Consider the following 14,538-nt stretch of genomic DNA (forward strand, 5'->3'; position numbering starts at 1 on the left):
ATTTTGAACTGTCAAGATAATCTAAAGAGCAGAACATTAAATTTGACAAAATTAACATAAACCTAACCAAGGCAAATGCACCCTTTTCGAAACCAAAGAAGGTGAAAATAATATACAAAACAAATGAAGTCAAAGCATCTCGTATATATGGCTAACGTGTGAGCTTTTTCGTTTTAAATCTGCGCTGCATTATCATGCCCTAAACTTCCATTAATTCTTGCTAAATCATTGAATGAATCACATTCGTATACTGACTGCCTCACTGAACTTTGCTCATAACTATTAACTTGTCAGAGAGTTAAAGCTCCTTTAAGCAGATACTGGAACATATCAGATTCCTCTTGGTGGTGTTCATCCGGCTTGGGTGCAGCTCTTAAAATTCACTACAACAGATCGATTGACGATTGGTGCCTTTAAGAGTGAACCTTGTTTGGAGATAGAGGTGTGATTTACCTGTCATCGCGTCGGTGTGCCGTGCCTCTCTCATATGAAGTCAGCGTTAAAGGTGGCACTGTGCAAGCGGGATTCGAAGAAGCTGACTGCGCATTACTGCAGCTGTGATTAGGAGGGTTACAATGCCAGATAAATCCATCATTGTGCTACTGTTTCTTTTTCTTCATTGCTTTTTTGTAGCCGATGTACATTCAGCACCATCCATCCACGAAGAAGAAGACGACAGCAATGAGGAACACAGTGAGGAGCACCATCCAGGTAAGCACGTTGTGTGTATTAACTTTTACTGTATATTGACGATCAATAATGAAAATAGCATGAAGTCGTTTATAGATATTTATTAGTACTCTTAGTAATTGCTGGCTATCTTTTGTGATGTAATAAAGCTAAAACGTTTTGCACAAAACTTTTTTGTGCTAAATCAGCGCTTTCTTGCCATATCCAGAAAAAGTCAATTTACCTGAAAGTAGGATTTGATGAAACACGGAAATAATTTCTATTTCCAAATGATTGTAATTTTTCTTTCTTCCAATTTAACTTTTGAGAATGGGAATGGGTGACGTTATATAGATTATTCTTCTACAACAGCACGCTGCATTCTGACGGGACTGGTAGAGTTACATTCCCAAGTCAGTATGTAGAGAATATTCTTTCTGACAAGAGCTAAACTTGCCCTTTCCCATTAAGACTTAAACTCCTTTTGTAAATTCTTTTATATAAGTATATGTTTTGTGTGTGTGCTTTCATCTTGAAAGGGTTTTATGTTTCACTATTAACAAACGTTTAGTTTTGCACCCAAAATTGCAGCTGTAAAGTGTAAAAGTGAAATTGATAATTATAAAAACGCATAAGGTGACCTGAGTTATCCAGTTTGATGTGCAAAACCCCTAAGCAAAAGTACTGAGTTTTAATTAAACAAATACCTTTTTTTATTAGTTTTATTTGAATACATTTCGAAGGATTGGAACATCAAGGAAAGTTTCTTGTCTTACCTCCAGTGCTTCCTGCGCTGCGATTTTTTTTTCCAAGACTTGTCATCAAAATGTGTTATGAATTAACTTTAAAGAATGTAGCTCACTACACTCCGGGCATTTCTTCCTGAAAATACTCGAAGACATTGACTTTGCAAGACATGCACGAAATGAAAATATAGCCCGCTTTTGTCTCAGTTCAAAGACGTGTTGTTAAGGGAGGCTTGCGAGACAAATCCTTACGAGCGTATTTTGTGCGTGGCCGGTTTCTACCTTGCGTCCGATTTATTCGGGCTCTCCAAGAACTACTACTGTAAAACGTGTAAAATTAATGCATGGGTATATCCCACAGTATAGAACTTGTGAATCTCTATGCATTTTGAGACTTAACTCTAATGATTGTTAGTTACGTAATAACCCATCAGAGTTCTTGGAGAAGGATGATTAAGAGATACACTCTGAACACCATACCAGCTCTAGTCCATAGTCACTGGCACATGTGTTTCGGGAAAGCCAGAGTAAAGAAAAAAAAACCACACACCATAAAATTATAGCAACACAGGGAGAACATGCAAACTCCACTCAGTGACCAGAATGGGATATGGAATGTGAATACCGGACTCTGGAGCGGCATTTCCTACTACTGTTAAAAAGTAAATCAATGATAGTGCTTAAATTGGCAGTCTTGGTAATTGCATGCTACTATTTCACTTTGACTACCATACAGCTTTTGAAATATGTCAATAGAAAGTGTGTTTTTGATAACTGGTTCAGGTCGTGTTAATTAGAAGGGAATGGGTTGTGGTGTTTATTTTGTTTCTTTGGCTATAGGTGACAGTGAACTGGGGCAGTGGATAATGTACTTTAAAGAATTTATTAATATTGTCTTACGATATTAAAGGTGGTGTGCACAGTTGTTTGGTGTAACCACTCTCAAAGGTTGCTAGGTATCTCTTTATTGCAATATGGTTTGTCTCTGATATCTGATTTCCTCAGATTGATTTCCCGTAGATTAATTTAATTGGTGACTTATAATTAGCAAGGTTTGAGTGTGAGAGAGAGAATGTGCCCAGAGTTAGAATGGCATCTTATCTAGTGCTTTTTTTCTGACTTATACCCAATTGAGCTTGATATGCTCCATCTTCTCAAAGCCCTTAAAAAGATAAAGAAGGCAGGATTTATGCATTTAACAAACCAAATCTAACTGTTTTTGTAAAGCACCTTTTAATAGTGGACACTATCCCAGTTTTATTGAAGCAAGAGAAAAGTTTTTCTATGTCCTGTATAAAGATATTAAGTGCATAATATATTACAGGATTTCAACCTTTTACTCACAACTGTGAAAAAAATCTCATTTGCTGGAACCCTCATTATTCAGCCAGAGGCCAAAGAATTTTGATTGGACACACTACAATAGTAGTTCCCAGACTGGATTGTGTTAAATCACTGCAGCTGTAAATTTTCAATCCTGCCATCTAACAAGCATGGACAATCCTTAATTTTAGTTTTGTTAAACTAAGGCAGGTAGTGTTGTGTAGGTGGTAAGTCATTGGACTTAAAACTTCAAGGTTGCGGATTTGATGCCCACCTCTCATTCACTCCTTTACCCTAAAAAAGTCAGTTAACCCATCTATGGTACACTTCTAAAAAGAAGAAAATGTACTTAAACCTTTCTACTGTATTCTGATCTTTGATAAAGGCATCTACCAAATAAATAATAATAAGCAGATATAGATAATGGATGCGTTAATGTATTGTACTTGCACTACCTGACACATACATAGGATTTAATATACACATCTGATTAATTTTACCTTCATTAAATACATTCACTTTTTTAGTGTTCCGTGAATGCTTCTAAATATTTTTTGTACAGAAGAACTCATTGGTGACAATTACAATGTCTCTAACCAAGTCTTTTTATTCAGTTTAATTCACTTTTTATCTGTGCCTCTTTAATATTAGACATTCTGAAAGAAATACAAGAGAATAATACTGCCAAGTAGGATTGGAGAACTAATTCAATCAAGTGTATACAAATCCTTTATAAATTATTTGAACTAATCAAAACCACTTTTGATGTCCTGGCTGTTTAAGAATTAATATCACCATGTATTGGAACAAACATATACCAGTAATTTGTTAAATTATGCTTGGAGTCTGAATTGTCTGCTCATGATACTTTGGTGGGTAGGAACCTCAGAACGACAGTTTGCCAGAAGTTGATGTTTTACTAAATAATGTAAAAGAATCTTATTGAGTGGAGTACAAGGTACTGCCTTTGACACTGATAATTCCTGAGAAGGGCTAATTTAACACAATGGCGTGGGATTAAGACAGTGATATAAATCAGAGTCCAGAATATAGCAGGAACAGATAACAGATGGATTATGATGGCTTTATATTGCTGTTGAGCCTGCTTTTGTATTTGAGGCTTATTTTCAACTGAAGAATATTATCACATTGGAAGAAACTGAGCTTAAATGTATGAAATAATTTGAAATGAATGGATCTGTCATTGGGAAAAGGAGGGGTATCTGCCTTGTACTTATTGATATCAGATTAACCTCAAGCTACTCAGTGATCTCTTTAGAATAAGATAGAGTAGAAAATGAATGGAGGCATACTTATACAGTATTTCTGCATACATAATTTATGATAATCACAGTCAGTAGCAAATTGTACGTTATGGAGTGTGGCCTACTGGTGGCTCTGGAACAGTATCAAGCCTACAAGGCTTCTAATAAAAATTCCTTTCCTCAACGCATGCATGTTTCTTGGCACATTATGACATTACACAACAAAAGGTTCTATATAGAAGAATGATTAATGACTGGCTGTATCATTCTTAATGTGTGAAATGCTCATGTAATTAAATGCACCCGTTCCCAGCTTGTCTCACTTATTTAACACATTTTCTAGTTTTATGAGACATTTCTGAAAGCATTTGCCCTTTTATTATATAAGTGCCTAATGAAACTACTCCTTTTATTACTTTATTGACCTTTCCTATTCTTTATAAACCCCTCCCCATCACTTTACTATTCAGAGGCACTCTGTACCTCAAACATGTGACATGTTCTCCCATCCCCCATGCAAAAAGTGCACTGAAACTCTGGGAGCAGAACGTCTAGAAAGTCAACCTTAACACCTTGCTGAACAAATGAGGAGCTGTGCCAAGCGTAACACAGCAGGCTTTTGTAAGCTCAGTATGCTTGATTGAACTGGGCTTGTTATGGCAAACAAGGCATTTTTTTACTTTTAAGATTTTTCTTATTTCCTGGAAATCTTCAAAAAAATCAAAATTAATCAAAAACCCATAGAGATAGCATCAAACTGACACTTGAACATAGCTTAAATAACAGATTGTTATCAAATGGTACTGCTTGGCAATGCCATTTTGCACAAAGCCATGGTGAAGAAAGTAAATGCAACCCATCATAAACCAGAAAGTGTATGCCTGCAAGAAGTTTTTATTTTTAGCAAGAACAAGCTTCAAAATCTGGCTGAACAAGTCAAGTATCGGTGTGGATACTGCACATTTTGAATGTGTCAGTAAATAAGAATTTTTTTTAAGAATTACCATAAACATTCACACTTCCCCTCCTGTTTTACTGGACTGAGAGAACACTGGTTTTTAATATGTTGTAAGCTGACCTCAGCAACTTAGACATGGCAAGTTCAAGTTGGTAATTATCTAGTTATCTGTCAATGATAATCAAGTGGTAGACACAGAACAATGAGAAGTGAAGACAACAAAGACCCCCAACTCTTGCTTGCATAAAACTTTAGTAATCCTCCTTTTCATTAAATAGTAGTATCCTTGAGTACCCTGATTAATACCCCCCACAATGTAAAGACCATGTGATTGGCTTCCTTTTTTTCTTTTTCAAGATTAATTCAGATGAGCTACTGGTATCCATATTAATAGTAATACTGGGTGATTCTAATGGGCAGGGCCCTGAATTATGATGTATTAGTGTCTTAATAATGAAGCAATCCAAACGAAATAAAGATCACCGTATTCCTGGATAACTGACGTTTACCTGAACATTTCTGACTTATTTGTGAATGAACTGGATGACTGTGAGATCATTGAAGGTTATTTTACAGCAAGATGGGTCAACCTGTCATACATCACCTTGCAGCATGGCACAAATTGAATCGTTTATTGGTAATCGGGTCATTTCAAAGGGACTATAGTTCCCCAAACCCGTCACCTCTGGATTTCTTACTCTGGGGACTGCTGAAAGGAAAAATGTACAATAACAAGCCTCATAGACTAGAAACAATTACAGCGAAGCACTGAACAGGTAATTACTGCCATCACAGATACCTTTGTCAGTGTGGAGTGCCGTGTCAATCTGTGTTTATAAGAAGAAGACGAAAATTTCCAACACCAAATGTGATTGATCCGTTTACATATCTATCAAGGTATGCACTAAATTTGTTTCATTCGCTTCATTATTATGTGAGTAAAACATCATAACTTGGGGGCCCTGCCCAATAGAATCTCCCTTTATTATGGCAGACCATGATTATACTGCCAAGAATACTTTCAAAGATGCAAACTGTTCAAGTCTTCTTCAAACATAATAAGGAATAGAGAGGGTGGATGTTGTCTATCAATCTATCTTTATGGAAAAAACACCCTATGATAGAGTGATGCCCTGCCTTGTTCTTGCCTTGTTTCCTGCCTTGTAACTAATCATATCAAAATAGGCTATGCTCCCTTGCAATCCCCTAAATTGGACTATATTTGTTTTATGTTATGGCATGTAATAAAAACAATGCTGCTCCATTCCCAATAATGGAAAAGTAATTTACCATAATGGATAGTTGGAATTTCCTATTCAGCTGTGAAATTATTTGATGAATGAGTGGTTGAGAAACAACCATATATGTGGTCAAAGATGCTGTGAGCATGTTGCTCTGTTTGCTGCCTTGTGCAAGCAGCAGGAGGTCTTTAGCCCCTTGCTTAGTCTTCCTCACCAGGAAATAAAGGCGGGTAATTAAGAAAATGCCATGTTCTCTAAGCTTCTGTGGATTACCCAGTTTGTGGTAAAGGACAGATTTTTTTTCTGATGAAAGACTTCTGAGAAATCTCCCGTAGTGTGGGCACTATATTGCAACATTTTCCCATTCGTTGTCATCAGTGTTTCATTTATAGTCCTTAAGTCTTTATTTATTTATTTACTCTTTAGAAAGACTTATTATGGAAATGCTTCTCAGCATTCTTGATAATTTTAAGTACTTTTTTTGTTTGAAAGCTCTGATAGTCAGGGCTGTGATGAGTTTAGCCAATTACTTCAAACTAACATTAAGTTTAAAGTAATATTTTCTGTTACAGTATAAGGTTACAAGCTGTAAACTGTGAAGAAGTTAAAAAAAATACAATATGAGAATGAAATTTGGAATAGATTGTTATTTCAGTAGCTATAGCCAAATGTACCTCTTTTTGGAGGAGGAAAAGTGTTACCATTTAAAGATACATTTTCTCGTAATATGCAATTTTTGTTATAGTACAATAGTGTAGCCGTGCAGTATTTTCTGTTAGCCTAAGCATAGGCAGTTTAGGTGACTTGTTGAGGGTCACTTAGTGATTCTGGGGTGTTAATAAATTTATATTTTGCAGTTCAACAGTTTAGACAATATAGGACAACAGCGATTGCTATCAGTCAAGTATTAAAGTGCTTTTAAGTAGGAAGCCTATCTCAACATCCTCACAAATTAATGGATAAAATATATTTAATAAGGAATCAAAAAGATACTGACAAATGAATAAAATCAGAGGCACAGCTGTCACTGGCCAATGTGTGACTAATTTAAGTCTTTCTAAGGTTAACTGCTTATTGAAAACTTAAACTCTTCTGTTGTGCCCCAAGTGTGTATTTACCCTCTAGCTGTCTCATTGGTGCACTACATTGCTGTTTGTTTCTGAATTGCACTGAATAGACTCTGATGGAAGTGATGGTTGGCCTAACTGATTAGTTAATTAGCAATTACTGCTTTCTATTGTTTTATATTTAAGTGGGCAGTCAAAACACCCTTACTTAAGGGGAAAAATCACACATGAAATAACTATAAAGGTACATAACCAATAAAATCTTAACATTTTGAAGTGTGCTTACACGCTTTCAACCAAGCAAATGTAAATCCCACTAAATTCTGTCACTTGTACTGCAGTACCTTCCAGCCACTGAGATCTTCCCATGTGCACCTCTCGATTATAAGCTTATTTAATGGTACCGCTGGCAGCTATTGAAATCTCACCGGGATCCACCCTGGAATTATAAATGTTTCTTGATACCTCACAAAGTACTGGATTTATGAAAATATAGCACCATCTGAAATTTTCAGAGTACAATATAACCCTAGGTATTGCACTGTCCTGTAATTATTAGGCATTCACAAATCATTACTACCTGCCTGTCCTGGATTAATGTGACCTCTGCCTTTTTTAATGCTTCTTTGAAGGCACATGTGACACATCTCCCTAGTGGTTCCCCAACTCTTTTAATAAGAAATCAAGTTGACAATTCAAAGTGATTTGGCAGAGCACCCTCCTTGCACTTTTCTTTCACTCATATGGTCTTTTGCAGGTCCCATGTAACATGAGTGTCAGGGCTTAACATATAACCACTTCTGAGCCCTTTCTCAGATGATACTGTGAGGTCATAAAGAGCCAGAAACCACATTTGATCTCTGGTCCATGTAGGTCACCACCATACAATGAATGATTGTTTCTTACACAAGGCTATTTATATATATATATATATATATATATATATATATATTCTGTTTATTATTTAAAAAAGCATAAGACAAGACACTTTAATGGGCATACCTATGGGTTGAGAACAGTTTTGCAAACTAAAAGTAGGTTTACAAAATAGCAAAAAGCCAGAACCAACTACATGTATCAATTACAATATTCAATGCGAATATTAGTTTAAATAAAGGCCAAAATCTCAAAAAGAAATATTAGAAAATTTTAGACACTTATCTGGTTCTTGGGCAAGATTTCCTACTGTAGGTTAATGTCATTAAATACATGAAAGAGATTTGAATAAAGATAACAAGGCAGGGCAGCACGGTGGCGCAGTGGTTCGCTTCCCGGGTCCTCCCTGAGTAGAGTTTTCATGTTCTCCCCATGTCTGCGTGGGTTTCCTCCCACAGTCCAAAGACATGCAGGTTAGGTTGTTTGGCAATTCTGAAATTTTCCCTAGTGTGTGCTTGTGTTTGTGTTCTGCAGTGCGTTGGAACCCTGCCTGGGATTGGTTCCTGCCTTGGGGCCTGTGTTGGCTGGGATTGGCTCCAGCAGACCCCTGTGACCCTGTGTTCGGGTTCAGTGGGTTGGAAAATGGATGGATGGATACAAAAGGCAAGAAAGACTGGAGTTTATTAAGAACAGTAAACAGGGAACGACATTCAGAAGAGGAAGCAGTAGACACAGTTCATATTTATCTGAAGTTTTCAGCTGTGAACAATCCATTAACATGCTGGCAACTAAAGGGGACATTAAGGAAGTTCTAAGTGACTTGGAGCTTGTAGAGAACAAACTGTTACTCACATTGTGATGACTAAAAGAATATAAACAAAACCACCCTAAGAATGCTCAAAAAGTTATCAATCGCTCTTATTGTGTACATTCCAAACTCAAACTCGGACAGCAATATTAATATTAGTGTTCTTTTATATCAGATGGGGTGGGGGGTTGGATGACTCTGGTTTATATAATCCAGTTATTTTAATGAGATTCACAGTCAAATAATCAGGGCAGCTATAAAGACAAAACTCAGCCACATATCATCATTAATGTGCTTTTGTGAAGTATCAATAAAATGTGACTGTGGTGAAATGTGGATTTTTTTTTATTTTAAATGTCTAAAAAAGGATAAGGTACCACATTAGAGGCTAATCGTCAAATCATACAAAGAAGAGGATTGGCAGTGGATACAGAAAACAATGGATAATATTGCAAAAATAGACATTTTTCTAACTTACAGTAGTTGAGGTCAAAGTTATATTCCTTTTAGAATCAGTGCTGTGGACATTGCTTTTTTATAATTTGTATAATTAGTTTCATAACAGACGAATTTTAAGCCAACTCACCACCAGGTGGTGATCAGTTGACAGCTCCGCCCCTCTCTTCACCCGAGTGTCCAAGACATGTGGCCTCAAGTCCGACGACACGACCACAAAGTCGATCATCGAACTGAGGCCTAGGGTGTCTTGGTGCCAAGTGCACACAAGAACACCCCTATGCTTGAACATGGTGTTCGTTATGGACAATCCGTGACGAGCACAGAAGTCCAATAACAAAACACCGCTCGGGTTCAGATCGGGGGGGCCATTCCTCCCAATCACGCCCTTCCAGGTCTCACTGTCATTGCCCACGTGAGCATTGAAGTCTCTCAGCAGAACGAGGGAGTCCCCAGAAGGTATGCCCTCTGGCACCCCCTCCAGGGACTCCAAAAAGGGTGGGTACTCCGAACTGCTGTTCGGTGCATACGCACAAACAACAGTTAGGACCCGTCCCCCCACCCGAAGGCGAAGTGAGGCTACCCTCTCGTCCACCGGGGTAAACCCCAATGTAAAGGCTCCAAGTTGGGGGGCAATAAGTATACCCACACCCGCTCGGCGCCTCTCACCGGGGGCAACTCCAGAGTGGTACAGAGTCCAGCCCCTCTCAAGGAGATTGGTTCCAGAGTCCAAGCTGTGCGTCGAGGTGAGTCCGACTATATCTAGCTGGAACCTCTCAACTTCGCGCACTAGCTCAGGCTCCTTCCCCTTCAGAGAGGTGACATTCCACGTCCCAAGAGCCAGCTTCTGTAGCCAAGGATCGGACCGCCAAGGTCCCCGCCTTCGGCCACCACCCAACTCACACTGCACCCGACCTCCTTGGCCCCTCCCATAGGTGGTGAGCCCATGGGAAGGGGGACCCACGTTGCCTGTTCGGGCTGTGCCCGGCCGAGCCCCATGGGTGCAGGCCCGGCCACCAAGCGCTCGCCATCGAGCCCCACCTCCAGGGCCTCAGTTCGATGATCGACTTTGTGGTCGTGTCGTCGGACTTGCGGCCACATGTCTTGGACACTCGGGTGAAGAGAGGGGCGGAGCTGTCAACTGATCACCACCTGGTGGTGAGTTGGCTTTAATGGTGGGGGAGGATGCCGGTCAGGCGTGGTAGGCCCAAACGTGTTGTGAGGGTCTGCTGGGAACATCTGGCAGAGCCCCCTCTCAGAAGTAGCTTCAACTCCCACCTCCGGCAGAACTTCGACCACATCCCGAGGGAGGTGGGGGACATTGAGTCCGAATGGGCCATGTTCCGTGCCTCTATTGTTGAGGCAGCTGACCGGAGCTGTGGCCGTAAGGTGGTCGGTGCCTGTCGTGGCGGCAATCCCCAAACCCGTTGGTGGACACCGGCGGTGAAGGATGCCGTCAAGCGCGAAGAAGGAGTCCTACCGGTCCCTTTTGTCCTGTGGGACCCTGGAGGCAGCTGATAGGTACCGGCAGGCCAAGCGGAATGCGGCTTTGGTGGTTGCTGAGGCAAAAACTCGGGCGTGGGAGGAGTTCGGGGAGGCCATGGAGAACGACTTTCGGACGGCTTCGAGGAGATTCTGGTCCACCATCCAGCGTCTCAGGAAGGGGAAGCAGTGCAGTGTCAACACTGTATATGGTGGGGATGGTGCGCTGCTGACCTCGACTCAGGACGTTGTGGGTCGGTGGGGGGAGTACTTCAAAGACCTACTCAATCCCATTAACATGCCTTCCAATGAGGAAGCAGAGCCTGGGGACTCAGAGGTGGGCTCCCCCATCTCTGGGACTGAGGTCACCGAGGTGGTCAAAAAACTCCTTGGTGGCAGGGCCCCGGGGGTGGATGAGATACGCCCGGAGTTCCTCAAGGGTGTGGATGTTGTAGGACTGTCTTGGTTGACACGCCTTGGCAACATCGCATGGACATCAGGGACAGTGCCTCTGGATTGGCAGACCGGGGTGGTGGTCCCCCTCTTTAAGAAAGGGGATCGAAGGGTGTGTTCCAACTACAGAGGGATCACACTCCTCAGCCTCCCTAGTCTATTCAGGGGTCCTGGAGAGGAGAGTCCGTCGGATAGTTGAGCCTCGAATTCAGGAGGAACAGTGTGGTTTTCGTCCTGGTCGCGGAACAGTGGACCAGCTCTATACCCTTAGCAGGGTCCTGGAGGGTGCATGGGAGTTTGCCCAACCAGTCTACATGTGTTTTGTGGACTTGGAAAAGGCGTTTGACCGTGTCCCTCGGGGAATCCTGTGGGGGGTGCTCCGGGAGTATGGGGTACCGGACCCCCTGATAAGGGCTGTTCGGTCCCTGTACAAACTGTGTCAAAGCTTGGTCCGCATTGCCGGCAGTAAGTCGAACCCGTTTCCAGTGAGAGTTGGACTCCGCCAGGGCTGCCCTTTGTCACCGATTCTGTTCATAACTTTTATGGACAGAATTTCTAGGCGCAGCCAGGGCGTTGAGGGGGTCCGGTTTGGTGGGCTCAGGATTGGGTCACTGCTTTTTGCAGATGATGTTGTCCTGTTTGCTTCATCAGGCCGTGATCTTCAGCTCTCTCTGGATCGGTTCGCAGCCGAGTGTGAAGCGGCTGGGATGAGAATCAGCACCTCCAAATCCAAGACCATGGTCCTCAGCCGGAAAAGGGTGGAGTGCCCTCTCAGGGTTGGTAGCGAGATCCTGCCCCAAGTGGAGGAGTTCAAGTATCTCGGGGTCTTGTTCACGAGTGAGGGAAGAATGGAGCGTGAGATCGACAGGCGGATTGGTGCGGCATCCGCAGTAATGCGGGCGCTGCATCGGTCTGTCGTGGTGAAAAAGGAGCTGAGCCGCAAGGCGAAGCTCTCAATTTACCAGTCGATCTATGTTCCTACCCTCACCTATGGTCATGAACTATGGGTAGTGACCGAAAGAACGAGATCGCGAATACAAGCGGCTGAAATGAGTTTCCTCCGCAGGGTGTCTGGGCTTTCCCTTAAATACAGGGTGAGAAGTTCAGTCATCCGGGAGGGGCTCAGAGTAGAGCCGCTGCTCCTCTGCATCGAGAGGAGTCAGATGAGGTGGCTCGGGCATCTGATCAGGATGCCTCCTGGACGCCTCCCTGGTGAGGTGTTCCGGGCACGTCTAACCGGGAGGAGGCCCCGGGGAAGACCCAGGACACGCTGGAGGGACTATGTCTCTCGACTGGCCTGGGAATGCCTTGGGATTCTCCCGGAAGAGCTAGAAGAAGTGGCCGGGGAGAGGGAAGTCTGGGCATCTCTGCTGAAGCTGCTGCCCCCGCGACCCGACCTCGGATAAGCGGGAGACAATGGATGGATGGATGGACGAATTTTAAATTACCATGGAGTCTGCTAAATTAAGCAGATGTGAATAAAGGTTTGTGTAGATTTGTACAAATGAAGGCTAATAAAAATGAATGTTAAGTTTTACATATAGAAAATGAAAAGAGATGGAAATCCCAGAAGTCTAATCATTCTTCTCAACAACACAAGTAATTGCAAAGACTAACAAGATTCTGTGTGTTAGGGTGAGCTATGTGGAGTGCAGGGCATGGGAAGTTATACCTATTTAAACTCTCTAATATTTTTGTGAAACCTCATCTGAAAATAGCATGTGGAAGATTTTGTCTTCATAATACAAGATATACATAAGAGAATAGTGCTGCAAGACTAATTCTGGGACATTTGTGTGGTTTTGAGCCATAAATTACTCTTTAATTTAATATTATTTTTGTATCAGTATGCTGCTGCTGAAGTATGTGAATTTCCCCTTGGGATTAATAAATTGAAGCACTTGAAAATTACGCAAATGCAGGTTACATAAAGAAAGGTGGATGTCAGCTGGTGTTTTAAACCCAGTTTTCAATAGGACCAGAGGGCCAGGAAGAAATTAAAGATATTTTTTTTGTAAATATTAGGAAATATTTCCTCACATAAGGGACTGCGGCTATGGGACAGTTAACCAAATTATATAATTGAATGTAGCACTTCAGCAACTTTTAGATATTATCTTGGTAGTATTTGTGAAAATATGAAATGGTGAGCAGTTTTGTGCTAAATGGCTGCCTGTCGGCCAATTATCTGGCAGGTAAGCTTATATGACAAAACTTAAGCACAACATGAATATAAATCATGAAATGGTTTTGCTCCAAATTTTTTTTTTCAGTAGGATACAATAATATATTGTAAATGAAATCTGACGCTTGATTTTTAGTTACAGCAAAAGCTGTAGTCTTATTAGGTTGCCCCCCCCCACAACACCCCCCCCCCCCCCCCCCCCAGATCATTGGAGTCATTTAGAAGTGTTTATAGGTGCTTTCTGAGCTGGATTTTGGACTTTATTGTCTCTTTTTGCATATCCCATTTAATCATACTTCATGCTCTGCCATTTTTGCTTGGATGTTAGATTAAAAGGAATCTGGAGTGAATGTGCTGCTTTGGTTTGAATTTTAATAGACCTGAGTCATACCTGAGAATCTTAGCAAACCGCCTCTAAAAACCACATTGGAGAATCTCATGGAAATTCCTCATTTGTTTCCCAAACCACACTGCAGATTACCACATTGGGTTGTTGAATCATAATGTTCTCGAGAAAACCTGAAGTGCCTAACTTGCCTTCCTCTCTTTTCCGGAGAAACACAAAGCCCTATTGACTATAGTGTAGTGACACAGAAGAAATGAATTCTGAATAAGGATAAACGGTGAGAAAAATGTTTAAACGATTTTAATAACTTCCAAATGTAAATTCTGCTGGGATTATTTCGTCATTCTAATTAATCAGTGTTACTAATCTTTTGAGGACCATCAAGATTTAGTGAGGGCATATCTAATCAGTTGCTTGGAGGTTCTTTGGAGGTGAGCATCAAAGTAATAATGCCAAGTCTCAGCCTAGGACAAGAATCTAAATCTAGAATGCACGCAGGTCTACTATCTGTGTTAAATTGTCACAAACCCGATGGCCATTGCCAGTCCTAGCCAGCTACTTCTAGAGACTTGTTCCCAGCATAAACCTGCCACACCATGAGACCTTCTCTATCCGGTATGTTGTGGCTAAATCTGTCAGCTTGTTTCCACATGTATCATATTT

At 41.2% G+C, this 14,538-nt stretch overlaps 1 protein-coding gene across 2 annotated transcripts in view; it reads left to right on the top strand.

The window, feature by feature from the left end:
- Window positions 1-272: 272 nt before the first annotated feature.
- ca9 (carbonic anhydrase IX) overlaps window positions 273-14,538 on the top strand; it is a 60,859-nt gene continuing 46,593 nt past the window's right edge. Inside the window, exon 1 of one of the 2 annotated variants that reach the window (XM_028804975.2) lies at window positions 273-711. In XM_028804975.2, coding sequence (XP_028660808.1) covers window positions 576-711 — 136 coding nt within the window. In that variant the 5' untranslated portion in view covers window positions 273-575. The remainder of the gene's footprint in view (window positions 712-14,538) is intronic. The other variant, XM_051930212.1, reaches the window with a different exon arrangement.

The sequence above is a fragment of the Erpetoichthys calabaricus genome, chromosome 7 (assembly GCF_900747795.2).
Source record: "Erpetoichthys calabaricus chromosome 7, fErpCal1.3, whole genome shotgun sequence".
Lineage (NCBI taxonomy): Eukaryota > Metazoa > Chordata > Cladistia > Polypteriformes > Polypteridae > Erpetoichthys > Erpetoichthys calabaricus.